Source organism: Balaenoptera borealis (genome assembly GCF_965194805.1).
Source record: "Balaenoptera borealis genome assembly, chromosome: 2".
Classification (NCBI taxonomy): domain Eukaryota; kingdom Metazoa; phylum Chordata; class Mammalia; order Artiodactyla; family Balaenopteridae; genus Balaenoptera; species Balaenoptera borealis.
This window is the reverse complement of record NC_138867.1, coordinates 43,653,315-43,674,163: the sequence shown is the minus strand read 5'-3', so window position 1 is coordinate 43,674,163 and position 20,849 is coordinate 43,653,315. Positions and strand designations below refer to the sequence as shown.

The following is a 20,849-nucleotide window of genomic DNA, read 5'->3' as shown; positions in this document are numbered from 1 at the left end:
CATCTTAATGTTTCATAAATATCCACAGAACATACGCTGTGCTTTAGAAAACACTGCAGATAAGATCCAGTTTAGCTTAAAAAAAAAAAAAAAAGAGGTACGTATTTGCAACTTTAAAAAATCAGATTTATATCTGAAAATTCCAACATAAGTTTAAGGCAGTAACAAATGTAGTGAATCATAAATATATTTCAGACCCAGTTTTCAAATACTATATTTTAACCTTCAGACTCTATGTTTACAAAGCTCCACTCCACTGTAATAAAATACACTGAGAATAAAAGCTTATCAAGAGAAGGGGATCACAGCTCTTTTCAGCGATATAAAGTTTTCATAAAATGGATAAGAATTTCTTAAATTAGTGTGGCTCTTTTGCCATCAATTGTTAAAAATGCAGCTTCTCTGGCATTGTTGGAGTAACGAAGAAATAATTCTGAGTCGTCTCTGCTATCAGACTATGGTCTCCTAAACTGTCAATGTTTCTCAGGTGTAAGAATAGCAACAACTTGAGCTGTAGGAACATATTTAACAATTTTCCTTTCTGAGTAAAAGTAACAAAGACAACCTCAATATGCCAGGAACTATGTCTATATTTTTAATCTTCATAAAAATCATTTCAAATGTAGGTAATACACACATTCTCGTGATACCATGGGCTGAACTAGACTCTTCCTCGTGCTGCATGAACAGGCACCGATAAGATATCACTTGGTCCCAACTGAATCCTTTACTTCCACCACCAGAATTCCATCGTGACACAGGATGGCAGACAAATCTTTGGTTTCAATGCCGTCGGGCAGTTTATACTGTCGGGTGAAGCTTCTTGAGATAAAACCGTGCTCGTCCATTCTGGTTCCATGTTGAGCCTTAATCAGCAGCCAGCCTTCGAAGGTCTGAATGATGATATCTTCGGGTTGGAACTGGACCACGTCCAGCAGGACCTGGAAGCGGGATTTGTCTCTCTGGGGCGGCATCTCTGCGGTGTCCACCGGCGCAGCCTGGGCCACCCTGGCTTTCCCCAGGTCCACGGTGGTTGGCCCGGGCAGTTCATATAAAGCGTGATCCAGCCTGCAGTCTTCCAAACCTCGAGCTTCAAACTCCTCCTCGTATCGCACTGGAGTCTCTATGAGATGCCTCAAGATGATTTTTGCCATAGTGGAGGCAAAGCCAGCATCGAACGCCTTCCGCCCCGGCTACGTTGTCCGCGTTGAACCCTCGCGGTTGCCTACTGACAAGAGGATCTGTTGGAGCCGCTCTTCGCTTATAACCCTGCGCAGATGCAACCCTTTAATTAGGCCTGAATCACAGCGCCCGCCGCACACTCCCTCTTGTGTTTTCACTCCTGCCGACAATGCACGGCTATTTTTAGAGCATGTTTCGAAGTTGCTTTTAGCACACAGCCTGCTCGAGCTGCCGAGTCAAGGATTGCCCTTACATTCTCAGTTATCCTTGGCAAGTGTGTCTGCCTTGCTTACCCCCAGAGAAAAAGAGAATCAGAAACAGTGTTTGAGAAATATCTGAGGGAGTGCTCTGTCCTCGTGAACTACAGTGATCTAGCGGATCAGAACAGCCCAGAGACGTGCACTCTCATCTTATGATATGAGCTAAAACTGCATTAATTCTAGTCGCCAAGTGCAAAGCTGGGGGGAGGTGAATTTAGCTGTAACTGATTAGGAATTAAGATACACACGCACACACATTCAAATATCAAACATTCAACAAACCCTCAACCCTCTGTCCTATACATTTACTTTCACTTCATCCTTTAATCTTTTATACTTAAGGGACATCTGAGCCACGCCATCTGGGTTTATTACATTTGACTCATCAAAAATGAGATCCTAGGACTAAACCAGACAATGATGTCGAACCTCAGGTGGGAGTTGGACAGGCATAGAATGGGGCATCTTAGCAAGGAAAATAGAGCCCCGGGGGAGAGAAAATGTTAAAGCTTTGAACTATTTGATACTAAAGCCCAGAAAACTAAGGATTAATCTAGTTGCAGCTCTGCTGTTTCATTGGCAAAAATAAATAACATATAATTTCTTAACTGTAATACCTTAACATTAAACTTACATTGAAAAAGCATGCGGCAACTCTTTATCCACTGCTATAGAAGGATCTCCAAGACATGTTAGGTATGAAAGAAAAGTCCAGAACAGCATATTATACACGACAATTTATCTTTTTTATAAGTAGGTATTTGCTTGTACAAATAGAATCTCTCTGAAAGCTGTGTCATGGGGAATGGCAGGTACCTCCTGAGAGGGTAACAGAGTGATCAAGAGGCAGGGGCTGGGGGGAGGCTTGCTTAGCACTATAGACACATTTGTGCTTTTCATTTCTGCAGTGTGTATGCAATGCGCATACACTCAAGAAGGTTCTAAACATAGAAAACTTCCTCTCCGCAGAGGTTAGTATTTTCTAGAATGGGTAGACTCCGGAATACCTTTCCTTAAAACGCATATCCGTTTTCTTAGAATGAAAAAAAAAAATCTACAAAAAATTAAAAATCTGAAAACAGAAGGGAACCATTTCCTTTAGTTCTTTTCTATTACTCTAGAAATCTGTGTGGACATTTTGGTATATATTTAAGAACATGCCCTAATCACGTTCACACTCAGCTTTTTTGACCTTCATTTCGTAGATTGGTGACCCTCAAGGGAAAAATGTACTCTTTGAGAGGTTAATGTCCTCTAGCTCATAAAATATTGAGAGCTGTTTTCCTCAGTGCCTCTCTGAGTGGTAAGTCAAAAACAGAACTCACTGCCAGTGGCAGGAAATAGATAAGGTACTAAGGATTTGGCTTTAAATTCCTAGAAAGAGTCCCAGCAAAACTGAGAAGAAGATACAGAGATCTTTCCATATACTCCCTGACCCTACACATGCATAACCTCCCCTATCAACATCCCCGCCAGAGCGGTACCTTTGTTACAACTGATGAATCTACATTAACACATTATAATCACCCAAAGACAATAATTTCCATCTGGCCTCACTCTTTGTGTTGCCCATTCTATGCATTTGCACAAAGGTATAATTGCATGTATCCACCAAAATAGTATCATACAGAGTAGTTTCACTGCCCTAAAAATCCTTTGTGCTCCACCTATTCATCTCCCCTCCCCCCAACCCCTGTTCTAAAAAACTGCTGTAAAAAAATGTCTATTTAAAAACCTAAAACTAAAACTCCTCTAAAAAATAAACTCTGTTAAAAACTAAATACTGGAAAGATGCTGGTAGGGTGGACAGAGAAAAACATGTCCAGTTAGTCTTATAGTTTCTTTTTTTTTTTTTTTTTTATTAATTAATTTATTTTTTTATATTTATTTTTGGCTGTGTTGGGTCTTCGTTTCTGTGCGAGGGCTTTCTCTAGTTGCGGCAAATGGGGGCCGCTCTTCATCGTGGTGCGCGGGCCTCTCACTATCGCGGCCTCTCTTGTTGCGGAGCACAGGCTCCAGATGCGCAGGCTCAGTAGTTGTGGCTCACGGGCCTAGGTGCTCCGCGGCATGTGGGATCTTCCCAGACCAGGGCTCGAACCCGTGTGCCCTGCATCGGCAGGCAGATTCTCAGCCACTGCGCCACCAGGGAAGCCCAGTCTTATAGTTTCTTGCCTCCAGGGGTCTCTAAAATGGGTGAGGAGCAGATATGAGCGGTGTTTCCATGTTGCTGTTTCTGTGTTTCTGTGTGAGTTGCTGAGGTTAAAAAGGAGTATTCACATTTCCCACAAAAACACCCGAGATTTCTACTGTTTTCCCAAAACTGCCCTTTGACCCTAATCCTACACCGGAACTGCCTTCCTCCTCATAACTACCTTGACCCTTTTGGAGAATCTCCCAGGCTTCTGATCTGGTCTCCCTACCCCCACTCTTACCCTACTGTCCATCCTCCCCATTGTAAGCAGAGCCACTGTTCCAAAGCATAGGATAGAGTATGTCACTCCCTTGCTTAAAAATCCCAACCAGAAGCTTCTCCTTGTAACCAGAATGAAATCCAAAATCCTAACCACGGCCTTCAAGAACCTATTTCTCGGCCCCTGCTGACCTCCTCCCCGCCTCTCTCCCCGGATCCTATATGATTCAGCCGCACTGGCCTCCTGTCTGTCCTCGAATACTCCAAGCTTTTTTCTTCCTCAGGCCCTTTGCACTTGGAGTCCCTTTTGCTTTGAAAGCTCCACCCTCAGAATGGCAGAAGCCATTCGGGATTCAGATCAGTTGTCATCTCTTCAGGCAGGTCTTTCCTGATCATCTAGCCAGAGTCTTCCTCCTGTCACTTCCCTATTTTATCTCCATCGCCATTATCAGCATCTAAAACTATCTTACTTCTGGCTTCCCTGGTGGGCCAGAGGTTAAGACTCCGTGCTCTCACTGCAGGGGCCACGGGTTTGGTCCCTGGCCGGGGAACTGAGATCCCACATATAAGCTATGTGGTGGAACACCCCCACCCCAGAAAAAAACCAGAATCCAAACAAAGTCTTGGGGACTTCCCTGGCTATCCAGTGGTTAAGACTCCGCGCTCGCACTGCAGGGGGCTCGGGTTCCATCCATGGTTAGGGAACTAAGATCCCACATGCCCCGCAGCCAAAAAAAAACAAAAACAAAAACAAACAAAAAAACTATCTTACTTCTGGATTTAAATTCCAGCTGGGGAAGACAGACAATGGCACTTTGAGGTCAGAAACGTAAGGTTCACTGCTGTAGCCCCAGCACCTAAGACAGTGCCTGGAAAGTGTTAGGAAAAAGAAAAAATCCAACTGCTACAAATTTTGTGCTTTTCATTCAGCTGGCCCTCGATGTCACTTGGCCATCCTTCTGCGTATTTTGATCAGCTTCTCCTATTTCTCCAGAGTGAAGATGGCAAACCTCTTCCTCTCCTCAGGCCTTCCCTGTGCCCCGGGTCTCTCTCTCCCAGCTGAGCGGACTTGCCTCCACATTCACGCCCAGACGTCTGAGCGGGGAGAAGCTGGCTGTGCTCCCACCCCCTCTGCTCGGGATTCCCTTGTCCCCTCCATCCTCCTCTGGGCTTCTGTCCAACCACTTACCCCTTTCTCGATGTTCTCTAGTCTCTCGGTGTCCACAGCCTCCTCTCCATCAGCCTAAAGTCCGGTGTGCCCCATCTTCCTAAAACAAAACAAGACCTTCTAGACCTTATGTCATCCCCTAGCTAATTATTCTATCCCCTCCCAGCCCAGCTCCTTGAATGGTAGCCTGTATTCAAGGGTCACTCTCCACGTTGCTGCAAAATAAGTCTGCCCTCAATGAGGTCAAAGTCAGCCTCGTTGCTAAATCTATACTTTAACCTTATTTTCCTTAACCTCTTCAGCATTTGACATAAGCCTCTTATCAGGAAAGATTGTGAACTATTTTTGTCTTAGTGCTGTCAGGAGGACAAGTAGAGTTTTCTCTTATCCTATTCCATGCATTCTCAATGGGGCAAAAATTTGTTCTTATGGAGCAAAAAAAAAAAAAAAAAAAAACCATATTATCTAAGATTTTATTTTGAATTTTATTTATTTTTTTATACAGCAGGTTCTTATTAGTTATCTATTTTATACATATCATATTATCTAAGATTATACCAAATCTTAGCTATAGATAATGGATTATGACTCTCCAAAGGGTCCAAGTACATAACAGACATAAAGAATATCTGTGGTATTCAAATTTCATCAGGGAGAGGGAGGAAAAATCAGGTGAAAAATGTCTTGAAAGACTCCTGGGGGTGGAGGGATGGAGCAATAATAAAAAAAAAGGTGAGAGACACAGTTCTAGTCAGCTTCATGAATTGCTCATCCAGACCCCAATGGCCCAGGGGCTCATTTGGGGGATTTCAGTAGCAACTAAGCTTGGGGTCTGAGAAGGTTCCCTAAAGAGAGTGGTATCTTAGTCTGGATAAGCTGACAGAGGGGGACAAATGGAGCTTTGGAAAGGGAAGGGGGATTTGAGGGTTCCCAGCAATAGAATGGCACATTCCAGGGCCTGGAGCCAGAAAGGAACCTGTGATTGGAGGACAAAAGGACGAGGTGTAGCCACAGTGCAGACCACAGAGTAGGAAGCAGGAGAAATGAGGCTGGAGAGGTGAGCCTTGTACGTCATTTTTATTTTCAGATATCTACCAGTTGCTCTAAGAGTGATACCAGAATCCTTGTTTTAGAGTAAACACTAATCTTTCTCCTTGTAATCAAAAGGCCTATTGAAGTTTTTGGGGTTTTTTTTCCAAATTAAAGTTTAAATTCTGTTCTGAAATATAGAAGCTAACTTCATGAAGACCCAGATCAGTGAGTTTTTTACTTTTCTGACTATACCCACAATAAGAAACATACTCAGCACCACCAGTGAACACACATATACACATACTGCGTACAAAACCCTTAGCTTTACTACGTGTGATGCACTCTGATGGTCTCTGTTTAATTCCGTTTAGTTTAACAGTGAGCCTTGCAACTCACTAAATTGATTTCACAGCCCACAGTTTGGGAAACACTTAGTTAACTTTTTCCATTATTAAGTAAGGTAGTTTATCATCTTTGTGGGGTGAGTTACCCCTCTACGGGGAGACTGTGATGGTCTAGACTGGTTTTTCTTCTGCAGCTGCAGTGAGACATTGAGTAGGTAGGAAAGCAAGAGGTGTAGTGAGACCAGACAGCATGGCTTGTGTCAAGGGCTGAGAGGTTAAGGGAGATAAGGATGGAAGCACAGACTTAGCAGTGAGGGTGTCTTTGACTTAGGGAGAGTCAGAGGCAAAGTTGGGCAGAGGTTGGACTGCAGTTGGTTGGGGAGTGCATATTGCAATTTCAAGGAGCTGGGTGGGAGGGGATGGAAAAGATTCACTAGAGGCTGACATGAGGTCTGGAAGGCTTGTTTTGTTTTAATAAGATGTTTTGAAGAAAAGTGACTGTTAGTTTGATGGAAAGGAGAGAACTGGTTAACAAGGGGCCCCGAGGGGCCATGGTTGATCGAGTCTGAGAGCTAGATGGCCAATATCCTGCTTTAAATAGTCCTTTTAAACAAAGTAATTTCCTTATGTCATCCTCAAATCATGAATAAGATTTTTGTTCACCATTTCAGCCTGGTGTCAATTAGCCTTTGGGGGAATTAAGCAAGGGATTGTACCAGGCTTTAGGGAAATAAGTGCAAAGGGCCTCCAGTACCTGAGGAAGAAGTAATGAGACAGAAGCAGATGATAGCAGCAGTCTGGAAAGAGATAAAAGTGACAACCAAGTTAGAACGTAGACATCTGCCTAAGGGAATCCTAAAAATATTTGAATGATAATTTGATTGGACCTTGCTGCAATCTTGGAGGCCAGAGTCAGCTCTGGAATGTTAGCCTTACGGCCATGAAGGAGATCACATTTTAGATAGAAGCCATAAGTGCAAACACATTTTAACAGGGTTGAGAGGATGGAGGAGGTCATCTTCCCGAGACACCACTTCCATCACATCACCCTTCCTTAGGTCAAATACTAGCAGTGGTTCTAGGCTTTCTCACATGAAAACTGTTTGGTTGTACATTCTGATCTCGACTATTCTTTCTAAATCTACCTTTATGGAATTTCCTCCATCATATATTCCTAACTCTTTGGTCTGGGGGTCATATTCCCCACCAATATGACCAAAAAGGTAGATGTGGAAGCCATATTTTCTGGGGCTACACTGTATGATCCCTGTCCTCTAGACTCACTGTTCTGCTGTCCTCCAAACACTCCTGCTTCTCTCTTTTTCCCCCTCATGCTATTTCTTGTAGTCAGGATGCTACAGTAGGCTGAAGAATATCCCCCCCCACAAAAAAAAAAGATGCCCGTGCCCTAAACCCTGGAATCTATAAATGTTCCCTTATATGGCAAAGATTTTACAGATGTGATTAAGGATCTTGAGATGAGATTTCCCTGGATTATCTGGATGAGCCCCAAATGTCATCACAAGAGAAAGAAGGCAGAGGGAGATTTAGCACACACAGAGGAGAAGGCAGTATGAAGACAAAGCAAAGAGAGATTTGAAGATGCTGGTCTTGAAGACTGGAGTGATGGGGCCACAAACCGAGGAATTCCAGCAGCCACTCTAAACTGGAAGAGGCAAGATTCTCCCGTGGAGCCTCCAGATGCAGCTCGTCCTGTTGACTCCTTGATTTTGGACTGCTGGCCTCCAGAACTGTGAGAGAATAAGAGTCCATTGGGTCAAGTCATGCAGTTTGTGGTAACTTGTTACAACAGTCATGAAACTAATACAGATGCCCTCATGCTACTTCTGATGCTCAAAATCTGTCCTTCCCTTAAGGCTCAACTCCACGCTCCTTCTGCCTGTGAGTGCCCGTATTGCTTCAGTTGAAAGCAATTTCCCTCTACTTGCTGGGTATGAGGTTCACCTGGCACCTTATAAAACCCCTGGATCTAATTTTATGCATTATTAAGCAAGGATAGAGCAGGTGTTCAACAAGTGGTGAATGAGAAAAGCTTTGAAAGATTCTACTAGTTCAATTGATTCATAACGTACTTGTGAAGCTTCAGGTCCATAACTCTGAACTTGTAAGTTGCTTCCTGGTGGCAGTGTTGCAGTCAGGTTCATCTGGCACTGCCCATGGGGGACCAGGAGTGAGCCCACACTGTGTTCACTCTGCCTTCCATGAGTCCTTCCTGTGGGGTTCACCAAGGCACCCACATTCAGGATTGGCCCTGCTCCTGCTCCCGAGTCCATTATAACCAACGACTCATTAACAGCCTCAGCTGCTATCACAGGGATGCACATCAAAGCTGACCTTCCCAGGGCCTGTAGCATAGCCAACAACCGGGAGTCTGCCTGTCCTCCTGAGTCTCCAACCAGATTTCAAATTAGAGTTGGAATCAGCCGGCTCTTGGAGTTGGCCCAATTCGTAAAGCTGAACATTGGCCAAGATTTTCTCCTCCCTTTGCTTTGTTCCCCTGCCAAGTTCCACAGGCCCTCTTCAGGCCTGGATCCTGTTCTGGATCTCAGCCGGTGTCTGGGTCCAGGGGACCCATGGAGAACCCACCCTGTTCATTCTGTAGGCATGGGTCCTAGTTCCTATGCCCTCACCTGCTAGCTAGACTCATACCAGGCTGTCTAAATTCTGGCTTAAAACAGCACATGGGATCCTCACCTACCATGGAAAGATGGTCTGTAACCATCGCTCAAGCAGCTATGCCTTTTGACTTAGTGGTGGAGCCTGCAGTGCCGCCGGTGAGAGCAACCAGGTAGCTTCCTATTTACCCTGCCTCGCCCTCCTTTTCCTGACATGGATTTTCCGAGCACCAGTGGACCTCACTCCTGAACTTGGTGCCAAGTCTCTGTAATTGGGCCCAGCACATCTCCAACAGATCCACTGCTTCATGGTGCTTAAGAATATAAACTAAGCATGTATTCTTTGGCACATTGCTTCACCTGAGTATGTTTCAATTTCCTCATCTCTAAAATGGGCAGAATTAACAGAACATACCTGCCAGGGACGTTGGGAAGATTGGATCTGATTCTGGCCATAAAACATTTTCACTATAAGGCATTGTGCAACGTGATCAATAAATAGAAGTGTTTCTGGTGGTCTCTCCAAATCATAAGCAGACTGGACACTTGAAGTTATTTGCTGTCTATCAAAAACGTTAATCCTTTTTCTCAGCTACTCTTTGGAATTCTCATGAAAAAGCATATAAATCTAATTTTCTAGGGCAATACAGGTTACTGAAACCCAGATGGTATTTAAATGGAATACATTATAAAATCTTGGAAACAGAAGAATGCTTTTGACTGTCACTCAGTGTTTGGTGCAAGGTTTCTCCCTCCAAAATAGGACCAAACCAAGCAGCTATCTTGGCTCATGTTAATACTAGGGGTGGTTTCATATTTTCATGTGATAACTGCCCTCTGGTGGGAGAGATTAGAATTATACTCATAAGAGACTAATAATAACTGAAATTCTAAATGAGCAACTCTTAGTCCTCTTGCCTTTTGACTCTGTATTCCAAATAAAGGTCCTCATACACTGAGCCCATTTATTTGTCCTAACCCTTGCAGCTTTTAGATCATTTGTATTGGGGTAGGGGGCGGGATAAGGATTGGGAAATTTTTGAAGAATAAATTTTAAACCCTTGCTTTCTGATTGAAAACTACCAAGCGTAAACTATGCTAGTTCTATATAAAAGTACCTAAAGAGGCATCGTAACGGTGTGATTAAAGGAACAGTTTTCTTTTAAATGAATTTATTTATTTGTTTGTTTGTTTATTTATTTATTTATGGCTGTGGTGGGTCTTCGTTACTGTGCACAGGCTTTCTCTAGTTGCAGCAAGCGGGGGCTACTCTTCGTTTCAGTGTGCAAGCTTCTCATTGTGGTGGCTTCTCTTGTTGCAGAGCATGGGCTCTAGGTGCGCAGGCTTCAGTAGTTGTGGCACGTGGGCTCAGTAGTTGCGGCTCGTGGGCTCTAGAGCACAGGCTCAGTAGTTGTGGTGCACGGGCTTAGTTGCTCCGCAGCATGTGGGATCTTCCTGGACCAGGGATCGAACCTGTGTCCCCTGCATTGGCAGGCGGATTCTTAACCACTGTGCCACCAGGGAAGTCCTGAAGGAACAGTTTTTAGGGACATAAAGACCTAAATTTGAACCCTCACTCTGCCCTTTACTATCTGCTTGACATAGCGCAAGTCACAACCTCTCTGAGGCTTAATATCTTCTTTGCCAGGAAAATGGGGAAAATACATATGTCTCTTAGGGTTGTTGTGAGGATTAGAAAAGAGATATAAGACACTTAGACTAGAACCTGGCACATAGAAAGTCTTCAGTAAATATTAGATATTATTATTTGTAATACACAATAGGATTAAAGTTCTTTGGAGAAAAAACTGACCCATTTCAACTCAGTAGTGGCTATTTTAAAAGAATAGCATGTGGCATTGCTCATGTTTCTTTAAACATTAATCAAGGCCTTGGCAAATGTGAGATGTTACTGGGTAACTATACAAGCCACTAATTCTGTGCAGGTAAGGTTCAGACCAAGCCAGACCCTGGGAGGAATGTATTAAAGCTTCCCTATCATGCCAGAGTGTCTTTATCAGCTATGATCAAATGATTTTTTTTCTTTTTCCACAATTTGCTTTTAAGCCCTTTGGTGGTATTAACATTACTTTTTAGTTGCTGAACTACTAAGCTTGAGAAACTCAAGTCTGCTTTTTTAACCTGAGGGAAATTCCAAGGAAATATACCTTGCTCACAACCGGTTCTTAGCAGGGGGTGGGGGAGTGGGTGAGGGTGTTATGAGTTATTTCTTCCACAACATAGTTTAACTGAGAGGTCAGATAAGGATGTCAGGTTAAAGAAAATGCAGGATTGGAGATAGTGGGGCAGAGAGTAGAGTGAAGGACCAGCAGTCAGGGGCAGAGAAAGAAGCCGGGAGTCCTAACCAGCTCTGTAACCCCAGGTAGCTCATCATCACATCCATGAACCTCAGTTCTCAGCTGGAAAAGTGAAAAAAGGACTGAACTAAATTTATAAGGTCCCTTTTGAGTTAAAAAGAAAAAAGATGGAGAAGAAAAGAAGACACACTTAGGTATGATGCTGATTCCATACAGCCTGCGGAAGCGTTCTCCAAAACATTATCATTTTCTTTTTTTGTGCACCCACTTCCCAGCCCTGGCAACTCCCTTTCTGTCCATTTCACACTCATGACCTGGCAGCTACCATGTGGCCCGATTCCCAGGCCAGGTGAGTGGACCCAGGGTGGACCCCTGACAAGAGCTGAGCCAATCGGATTTTTTAGGGGACGGGGAATTGGGATTCTGAGACATCAGGCCCTGTTGGCCCTTGGGCTGAGGTGTGCATGGCGTTGAAATGGCATTTCCTGCCATGACAGGGCCAAAGCAGAGAGGACCAGTCCTCGCGTTCGCCTCACTCTCCTTTCCCTGTGGGGAATTGCACTGAAGGGTGCTCACGCAGCCTCAGCGAGAATATTTGTCTTGGAATTAGGAATTCCCTAGAAACCAAAAAATTGCTTAGAACCAATTCCCAAGCCACTTTCTGCCCTTGTACTTTGGCAAACAACACTTGTATCATTTGGATAAAATTCTCTTTATTTCTAGAGCTAGTGTGAGCAGGTTTCTGTTAGCCTTTACAAAGCAGATACCTATTGGCAAAGGAGCTTTGAGGAGTTTATTCTGGGGCTCAAGACCCCAATGAATCCATGACTTGAAGGACTAACTCCAAGAAGGGGCATTTCAGACACAGTCCAAGCTATTAGAGACATATTTGGGGGCAGAAGGATCTTCTTATGGTTCCTCAAACCCATAAGCATCTTCCTGTGCTATTTTCCTGGCCTTGATGGGAATTCCAGAGGAACATACTTGACTAGACTTTCTATGTTGCTTGCAAAACAAACAACAACTAGGATCTAAGGTGAAAGATCTTGCAGGTGAAAAAAAAAACTCAAGTTGGTATTTTTATAGCCTAGACTCAGAAAGTCCTCTTTGGAGGTCCTTTTGGAGGAAGAATGAAGGCTTACCCAACTGATGCAATCTACTCACATGCTCATGTGGCCCACCCATTCAAACCGCAGGAGAGGCCATGTTGCATGACGGTCAAGAGCATAAGCTACAGAGCCAGTTGCCTGAGTTCAAATCCTGACTCCACCTCTGACCTGGACATGTAACTTAGTATCCACCTCATTGAGTTCTTCGAACATCAGATGAGTTCATATATAGAGCATCTAGTACCAGCCACTGTTCTAAGTAGTTTTACATAAAAATAAAAGGTGGCCTGTGTGCATATAAAGTGCTCAGTTTTTTGGTCACAGGAGGAACTAGAGAGACAGCTAAGAAACTGGGTGCGTGGATTGTCTACATGTGCGGAAGCCATGCTTAGTGTTTTGATAGTAATTCCAGTGGGAATTAATTAAAATTCATATTAGAAACTCACCACCCACAGCAATTGGTCAGTAATAGTCAAAAGGCAAAACAAACTCCAGTTGTTTCTTTACCTCTATATATGTCAGTGGGAATCCTCACAGCGGACACTATTCTGAAGATGTCTTTTTCTAAGCCCCAGAGCAAGATGCACTATCTCATGGCCAGCTCATGGGCTTCATAGCTTGAAGGAAGCAAAGTCAATAGGCTTGTCTCCTTGAGTGAAATGTTATGTCAGGACACCAGCACAGGGCAAATACTCAAGGGTTGATTTCTTTCTTTCCTTCTACAAAACATTAACTTTACTGTGTCACCACATCTCATTGCAACAATCTAGCCATCTCTTAAGCACCTCCTTGTGATAACATCATGGTAGTTACAGGATGTGCTTTTATGGAATGTATTACTTTCATTTCTCACAACACTATACGATACTTTCCCCAACCCCTGAAAAGTGTAGACTTCGATACTCTACTGCCTTCAAGACTGTAACCTCCAAGGAACCTATCTTTACAACTTCACTGCCTGCATCTCCTCCTTCCTACCCTTCCCACAAACACACACACACACACACACACACACACCGCTTGACATTTACCCACTGAAACTTTTTCCCAGATTTCCAAAACACTGTCCCGGGTCATTGCCTTACATGTGTCAGTCAAGTTCCCAGCAGGAAATGTGGCATCTGCAAGCTGAGTCATTTAAGGAGAGTTCAAAAAATAGACTGCTACAGAGGTGGGCAGAATTGAGGAAAAGTATAGAGTAATGCAATGCCCCCAGGGCTACCAGAGCAGAAAGTTATTACAACCTTTAGGAATAGTCTTAGTTTTGATTTGCCATGACAAGGAAACATTTGATTTCTTGATGGCTGTGGCAGCCACAGAAGTGTACCATTCAATTTCCCCTTCAAGACAGAGCTGGGAGATGCAAGTGTGGAGTTAGCGGATGACTTCCAGAAGTGAGAACTGTGAGAGCCTTCAGCTTTTGAGCTGAGGCCGCACTTGTTCTAGGCAACCCCTCCCCCATGACTAAGCATCATGGGGGCTCTAGAGCCTGGATGTTTCTGTTAACACGGATCTCTTACAGATCATCTTCGCTCTGGAGCCCCCATCATGTCTGCATCCTGGTCTGAGGCTCTCCCTGCCTGATCCTGTTTCCTCCCCACTTTCCTATGGCAGGGGTCAGATCTACATCATGCTGTGAAAGCTTTCCCTGTCCAATCCCCCTTCCTCTTCCTTTTCTCCTTCACAGGAATTTCATCTCAACAAACTGCTTACGCTCCTAACTCCATCTAAATCTCTGCTTCCCAGAGGACGCAATTAACTCAGTGGCCATACTTAGCCATCCATGGGGGTTGAAGAGAAGAGGAAACCAGTCTATGTAGAGATTGGGTGGGGGCGGTATTGTTGGTTTCCCTCTACCTGTTTCCACTTCCTTCCGGAGATCTGACTTCTTTTTCATCCATGACTTCCATGGGACCCTATTAATAAATTATCTTTTCTTGAGTTAACGTAGGCTTTTACTCTTTTGCCACAAGAACAAGTAATTCATAGATTTTTTACATCATCTTCAAAGAAAGGGGAGAGTCAGGGCCACAAAACCACCATCCTCATTATACCCCTTACATAGCTCTACCAATACTCACCCCCAGCCCACCCGCCATCCACAACATTAAGTCTGAAAGGGATGGAAAATCACCAAGAAAATTCCCCAAGACAACGTGGAAAAAGGGAGCCGGGGCAGGAGATCATTAACACTAATTGAGAAAATCCTCTTATTCTATGGAGGAAATGGGCATTTCTGCTAAATTAACCAAAAAAGAAAAATATGTAAAGGTATAACTTTGAAGCAATTAAAAATAAACTGTTTTTTTTGTTTGTTTGTTTGTTTTTAATGTGCTTCACTGGCTCTGTAAGCAGTAGAGGGAATAAACTACAGAATATATTTCCATGTTTGGTGGCCTCTAATGTTCAAATATATTTTAGCAACATATATTAATTGAATACCTACTATGTGCCAGGTCTGGAAAAAGCACTGGCTATACAAAGATAAAAGACTCATTTCTTAAAATCTCAGATAAGTGCAGGAGACAAATAATGAAAAAGAAAACTAGAGATAAACACTCAGAATAAAATTTCCTTGACTTGGTTTGTACCATTTTTTAGTAAAGAAAGGCAGTAGCCAGGGACAAGAGAAGTTTTCCAGTTACTGAAGCTTTGGAGCAATAAGAAAATAAAACATTTTTCAAAGAAGAATGGGAATTCTTTGAAAATTAGGCACATTTTGAAATGACGAAGAAGAATCATATACTAAATGTAACTACTGAGATCTATCAAGAGAAGAATGAAAAAGATCGGGTATCAATGTCAGCAGGAAATTATCCTGAGCCGTGTCTCCTAAGAGCACCAGCTCCAAGCCTGGTCTAAATTCCTCCTGAGAAGTGTACGTGGGCTGCACCACTGGTCAGGTTACCTTGGAAACTGAGCCCTCTACGGACCTCTCCATATCAATTCCTTCCAGCCTTACTACCGGAGACACCATCTGGCCACCGTGATCTACCTCCTCTGTTTGAATTCCATCTCAATTTCTTTTGATTAGTGTGGTAGTCAGCCACCAAAATGGCTCTCAAAGATCCTTGACTGCTGATAATCTGTCACATTCAATCCAGCTGCCTTGCGTAACTAAGAGCGCATTGCAGAAATGACAGTGTGTGATTTCCGAGGCTAGATTACAAGCGGTGATGAGGCTTTCACCTTACTCTCTCTTCAGTTGCTCCCTGTGAGGGAATCCTGCCACCGTCCCACATTGGGAGGAACTGAGACCTCCTTTCAACAACCACCACCATGTGGATGAACCGTTTTGGAAGAGAATCCTCCAGCCCCAGTGAAGTCTCCAGACGACTGCAGCCCTGATCGCACCTTACCTGCAACCTCATGAGAGAACCTGAGACAGAACCACCCAGCTAAGCCACTATGGAACTTCTGACCCACAGACACTGGATAATAAGTGTTTTAAACCACTGAGTGTTGAAATAATTTGTTGCAATTAATAATTACAGGAGTCTGGGTGTTTTAGTTTTGTATCATGATTACTTTTGCTTTCCTTCTATCTATCCATCAAATATGCTGTAATAAAAATATTTTTAGAACTCATTCTTCATATAATACTGGAAAGATCTATTCATTTCTTTTTTTAAAATTTTTTTATTGAAGTATAGGTGATTTACAATCTATTCATTTCTGAGATCACACAACGTATCTTTCTATTCGTGTTTGCCTCAGAAAGATTAAAGAGCCACAGTAGGTAATCAGCAACTCCACAGAGGGACTCTCAAGTGATCAAAGAAGAATGACAGCCGGAGCCCACCGGCATTCATCCCGGTCACCTAGAGGAGCAGAAATTAACAAGGCACCTCAGTCAAGGCCAATCTGCAGACAAAACAAAATCTTTCCTGTTTAGGAAAGTCATGTTTCCAGGTTACACTGCCCAGAAGGAACTGGCCTCAAAAATCAGGTTTGGTTTAAGAATTGGCAAATTAAATGAAGGATGCAAAAGCAGGAGATTCATCATATGGGGCAATCATTATGGAGGCAAGGCCAGACTCTTCCAGCCAAGAGGAAGGTGGCTGTGTTCTACCCAAATTCTGCTTCCACCTCTGCCTGGCCCTACAACATTAGCCCAACCTGGCAGAGATGTCTGTCCCTACTGGTAACCCAGCCTAAACTTCTCTAGGCAAGATTCCTCAATTCCAGCCTCATCCTCTGATCGTTATGATAACCCTGAATCAGGGATCTCCAATCAGGAAAACCTGTGCTTGTTTCTGAGGCCTAGAGGCCCAGCATATCTTTTAGCTACTTTTATCAGTAATCTGGCAAATCAGGGTCCTGCCCTGAGCTCCTTTAATGCCTCAATCCTGGCTTCTCTGAGCTCTAACTAGGGCTTTGCAGCCCACAGCACAGGAGAAAGTCAGGAATTCTAAGAGCCCATGTTGAGCCCATGCACCTCAAGGCCAGAGCTCTGGGTCATCCCAGACCTTGTAGAAGAGGATCTCTTCACACTTTTCTCCCTGTTCTTCATTTTGTCTGATTCTTTATTCAAATACTTAGGTCAGAGACAACCTCCTGCTCCCTTTGTGGGGTGGGGGTAAAACACTGAAATAATAGAGTTTTTTGCAAGGAATCTGACCTACCAGGTTACATATTACAGTTACACTTATGTGTATACACGTAAACAGATCTACATACATGTACACACATATATATCTGAGTGTGTAGATATGTATGGGTGTGTGTAAATGCACAGAGGAAGTAAGTTTAAAGAAGAAAATTAGTGTCGTTCCTGATACTCAGGGTCTTGGTTTATCTCATCTGTAAAATGGGCATAAAACAGGCCATATCACAGAGGGTTGTTTCGAGAATTCATTGAGATGTCTAATAACAAAGGGCCTGGCATATATTGGTTGCAGAATAAATAAAATCATGTTAGTATTGTTAAAATAAATCTAGCCACCTCTCCTTTCACATCTTGTGTCATGGGAAGGGGTTTTTTGTTGCTGTCCTGAGAGTGCTGAACAAACAAAGCCTGCACAGCCAGCCCCTGACTACCTTCCCAGAATCATCTACTTAAAAAATAAGAGGTTTGTATAATTTGTCTCAGTAACGATAATACCTAATGCTCTATGGCCCTCAAAATGTCTCTGGCACTGTTCTTAGGATATTATATCAGCTCATTTAATCATCACTCGAATCCTATAAAGACATTTTATTATTACCTAATTTGAGGAAATGAAACAAGGGCACAGAGAGGTTAAGTAATTGGCCCAACACACACAGCTGAAAAGGGACAGAGTAGAATTTGGATCCTTACAGACAGGTCTGTCTGTGCTAGAAATAGCATATGACAGGAAACACTCTGCTCTGGAGAAGCAGTTGCTCACATGTACAAAGAGGAGCGTACAATTATGTTCACCACAGTACCGATAAGTGAAATCTTAGAAATCGTCTAAGTGCCTATCACTAGGGAACTGATGACATTTGTCAGGGTACATTCATACTGTGGAATAGCATGCTGAATTTTTTGGTTTACTTTGGTTTGGTTTGGTTTTTAATGTGAATGTTGTGGAACAATGTTCCAGACATATTGGGTGAAAATTTAAGTGGCAGAATATGTGCAATATGACACCATTTATTTAAGATGTGAAAAAGCTCCATATTTTCAATAGATACTTAACTGTGTAATTATAGATACATAAAATGCAAAAGTATTTTAAAGATCTGAAAATGGAGGCCAAGTTACAGCGAATTTTGGTGTTTCTGCATGTTTAAATTTTTTTAACAATGGGAATCCCTTAGTCTCTTACCTGTGTATTTATTTATTTATTTATTATTGAAGTATAGTTGGTGTACAATATTATATGTTACAGGTGTACAATATACTGATTCACAGTTTTTAAAGCTTATACCCCATTTATCATTATTATAAAATATTGGCTATATTCCCTGTGTTGTACAATATATCCTTGTAACTTATTTTATACATAACAGATCGTACCTCTTAATCCCCTACCCCTATCTTGCCCCTCCCCCTTCCCTCTCCCCACTGGTAACCACTAGTTTGTTCTCTATATCTGTGAGTCTGCTTCTTTTTTGTTATATTTACTAGTTTGTTGTATTTTTTACATTCCACATATAAGTTATCCGTGTACTTAAATGATTCATGTCTATACTTTTATTTAATAATATGAAATAGGCATTTCTCTTCACTTCTTTTTACGTCTTTCAGTTTGTGCATCTTGGAAAAACGGGTTCCCCTGTGCTGTGCTTCCACCTATCATCCCTGGAACATTGGCTATCTGTTTCTGCAGTAATCAGCTTTGGAAAATGGGTCCCTGTTCCCATGCCTTCCTGATACCCCATATTTCAGTCCATATATTTGTGGACTTAAACTCTAACATCCTAACTTGTCTTTCTTCCTGGGCTACAGACAAGAAACTGTCTAGGAAAATATGTAGGCTTGAGGGAGAGATGAGTATCTCTGATCTCAAACCACCTGAAAACCTGACTTAAAAAGTTAACTTATGGGTGCTTCCCTGGTGGCTCAGTGGTTGAGAATCTGCCTGCCAATGCAGGGGACATGGGTTCGAGCCCTGGTCTGGGAAGATCCCACATGCCGCGGAGCAACTAGGCCCGTGAGCCACAACTACTGAGCCTGCGCGTCTGGAGCTTGTGCTCCGCAACAAGAGAGGCCGCGACACTGAGAGGCCCGCGCACCGCAATGAAGAGTGGCCCCCGCACGCCGCAAGTCGAAAAAGCCCTCGCACAGAAACGAAGACCCAATGCAGCCAAAAATAAAATAATTAATTAATTAATTAATTAAAAGAAAAAAAAATTTTTTTTTTAATTAAAAAAAAAAAAGTTAACTTATGTATGTTGGTGGACACATACTAAGAATGCAATAAATGTAAATTATGATTACATGGAACTAATTAAAAATACTTACACAATAATAAAATCAATAAAATGGTAATTTCCATACTGTTTCTCCTTAGCAACTTCATGTCATTGAAGGGCATTAAACTCTCAAAACGGCCTAAAGACTTAAATATAAGACATGACACCACAAAACTTCTGGAAGAGAACATAGGCAAAATATTCTCTGACATAAATTGTACCAATGTTTTCTTAGGTCAGTCTCCCAAGGCAATAGAAATAAAAGCAAAAATAAACAAATGGGACCTAATCAAACTTATAAGCTTTTGCACAGCAAAGAAAACCATAAAAAAAAAGAAAAAACCTACAGACTGGGAGAAAATATTTGCAAATGATACGACCAACAAGGGATTAATTTCCAAAATATACAAACAGCTCATACAACTCAATAACAAAAAAGTAAACAACCCAATCAAAGAATGGGCAGAAGACCTAAATAGACATTTCTCCAAAGAAGACATACAGATGGCCAATAGGCACATGAAAAGATACTCAACACTGCCAATTGTTAGAGAAATGCAAGTCCAAACTACAATGAGGTACCACCTCACACTAGTCAGAATGGCCATCATTAAAAAGTCTACAAATAACAAATGTCAGAGAGGGTGCGATGAAAAAGGAACCTTTTGCTCTGTTGTTAAGAATGTAAACTGATACAGCCACTATGGAGAACAATATGGAGGTTCCTTTAAAAACTGAAAATAGTGTTGCCTTATGATCCAGCAGTCCCACTCCTAAGCATATATCTGGAGAAAACTATAATTCAAAAAGATACATGCACCCCTATGTTCACAGCAGCACTATTTACAATAGCCAAGACATGGACAGATGAATAAAGATGCCATATATATGTATGTATATATATATATAAATAAATTAAAACATATATATATATATATATATATATATATATATATATATATATATATATATATATCTCGAATGGAATATTACTCAGCCATTAAAAAGAATGAAATAGGGACTTCCCTGGTGGCACAGTGGTTAAGAATCTGCCTGCCAATGCAGGGGACACGGGTTCGAGCCCCGGTCCAGGAAGATCCCACATGCCACGGAGCAAGCAAGCCCATGCGCCACAACTACTGAGCCTGCGCTCTAGAGCCCGTGAGCCACAACTACTGAAGCCCACACACCTAGAGCCTGTGGTCCGCAACAAGAGAAGCCACCACAATGAGAAGCCTGCGCACCACAGCAAGGAGTAACCCCTGCTCACCACAACTAGAGAAAGCCCTCATGCAGCAACAAAGACCCAACGCAGCCAAAAATAAAAATTAATTAATTTTAAAAAAGAATGAAAAAATGCCATTTGCAGCAATATGGATGGACCTGGAGATTATCATACTAACTGAAGTAAGTCAGACAGAGACAGACAAATATCATATGATATCAGTTATATGTGGAATCTAAAATATGACACAAATGAACTTATTTATGAAACAGAAACAGAC

The 20,849-nt window shown here is 42.5% G+C and overlaps 2 protein-coding genes across 2 annotated transcripts in view; one reads left to right on the top strand and one right to left on the bottom strand.

The window, feature by feature from the left end:
• Positions 1 to 18,909, top strand: part of LOC309624383 (uncharacterized protein) — a 65,581-nt gene extending 46,672 nt beyond the window's left edge. Inside the window, exon 6 of the mRNA XM_082382553.1 lies at positions 15,665 to 18,909. The gene's annotated coding sequence lies outside the window, so the exon portion shown is untranslated. The remainder of the gene's footprint in view (positions 1 to 15,664) is intronic.
• HSPB3 (heat shock protein family B (small) member 3) lies at positions 573 to 1,355 on the bottom strand. Its single transcript, XM_082382554.1, has one exon. The coding sequence runs from the start codon at positions 1,152 to 1,154 to the stop codon at positions 705 to 707; it is 450 nt and encodes a 149-aa protein (XP_082238680.1). The 5' UTR covers positions 1,155 to 1,355; the 3' UTR covers positions 573 to 704.
• Positions 18,910 to 20,849: the final 1,940 nt, after the last annotated feature.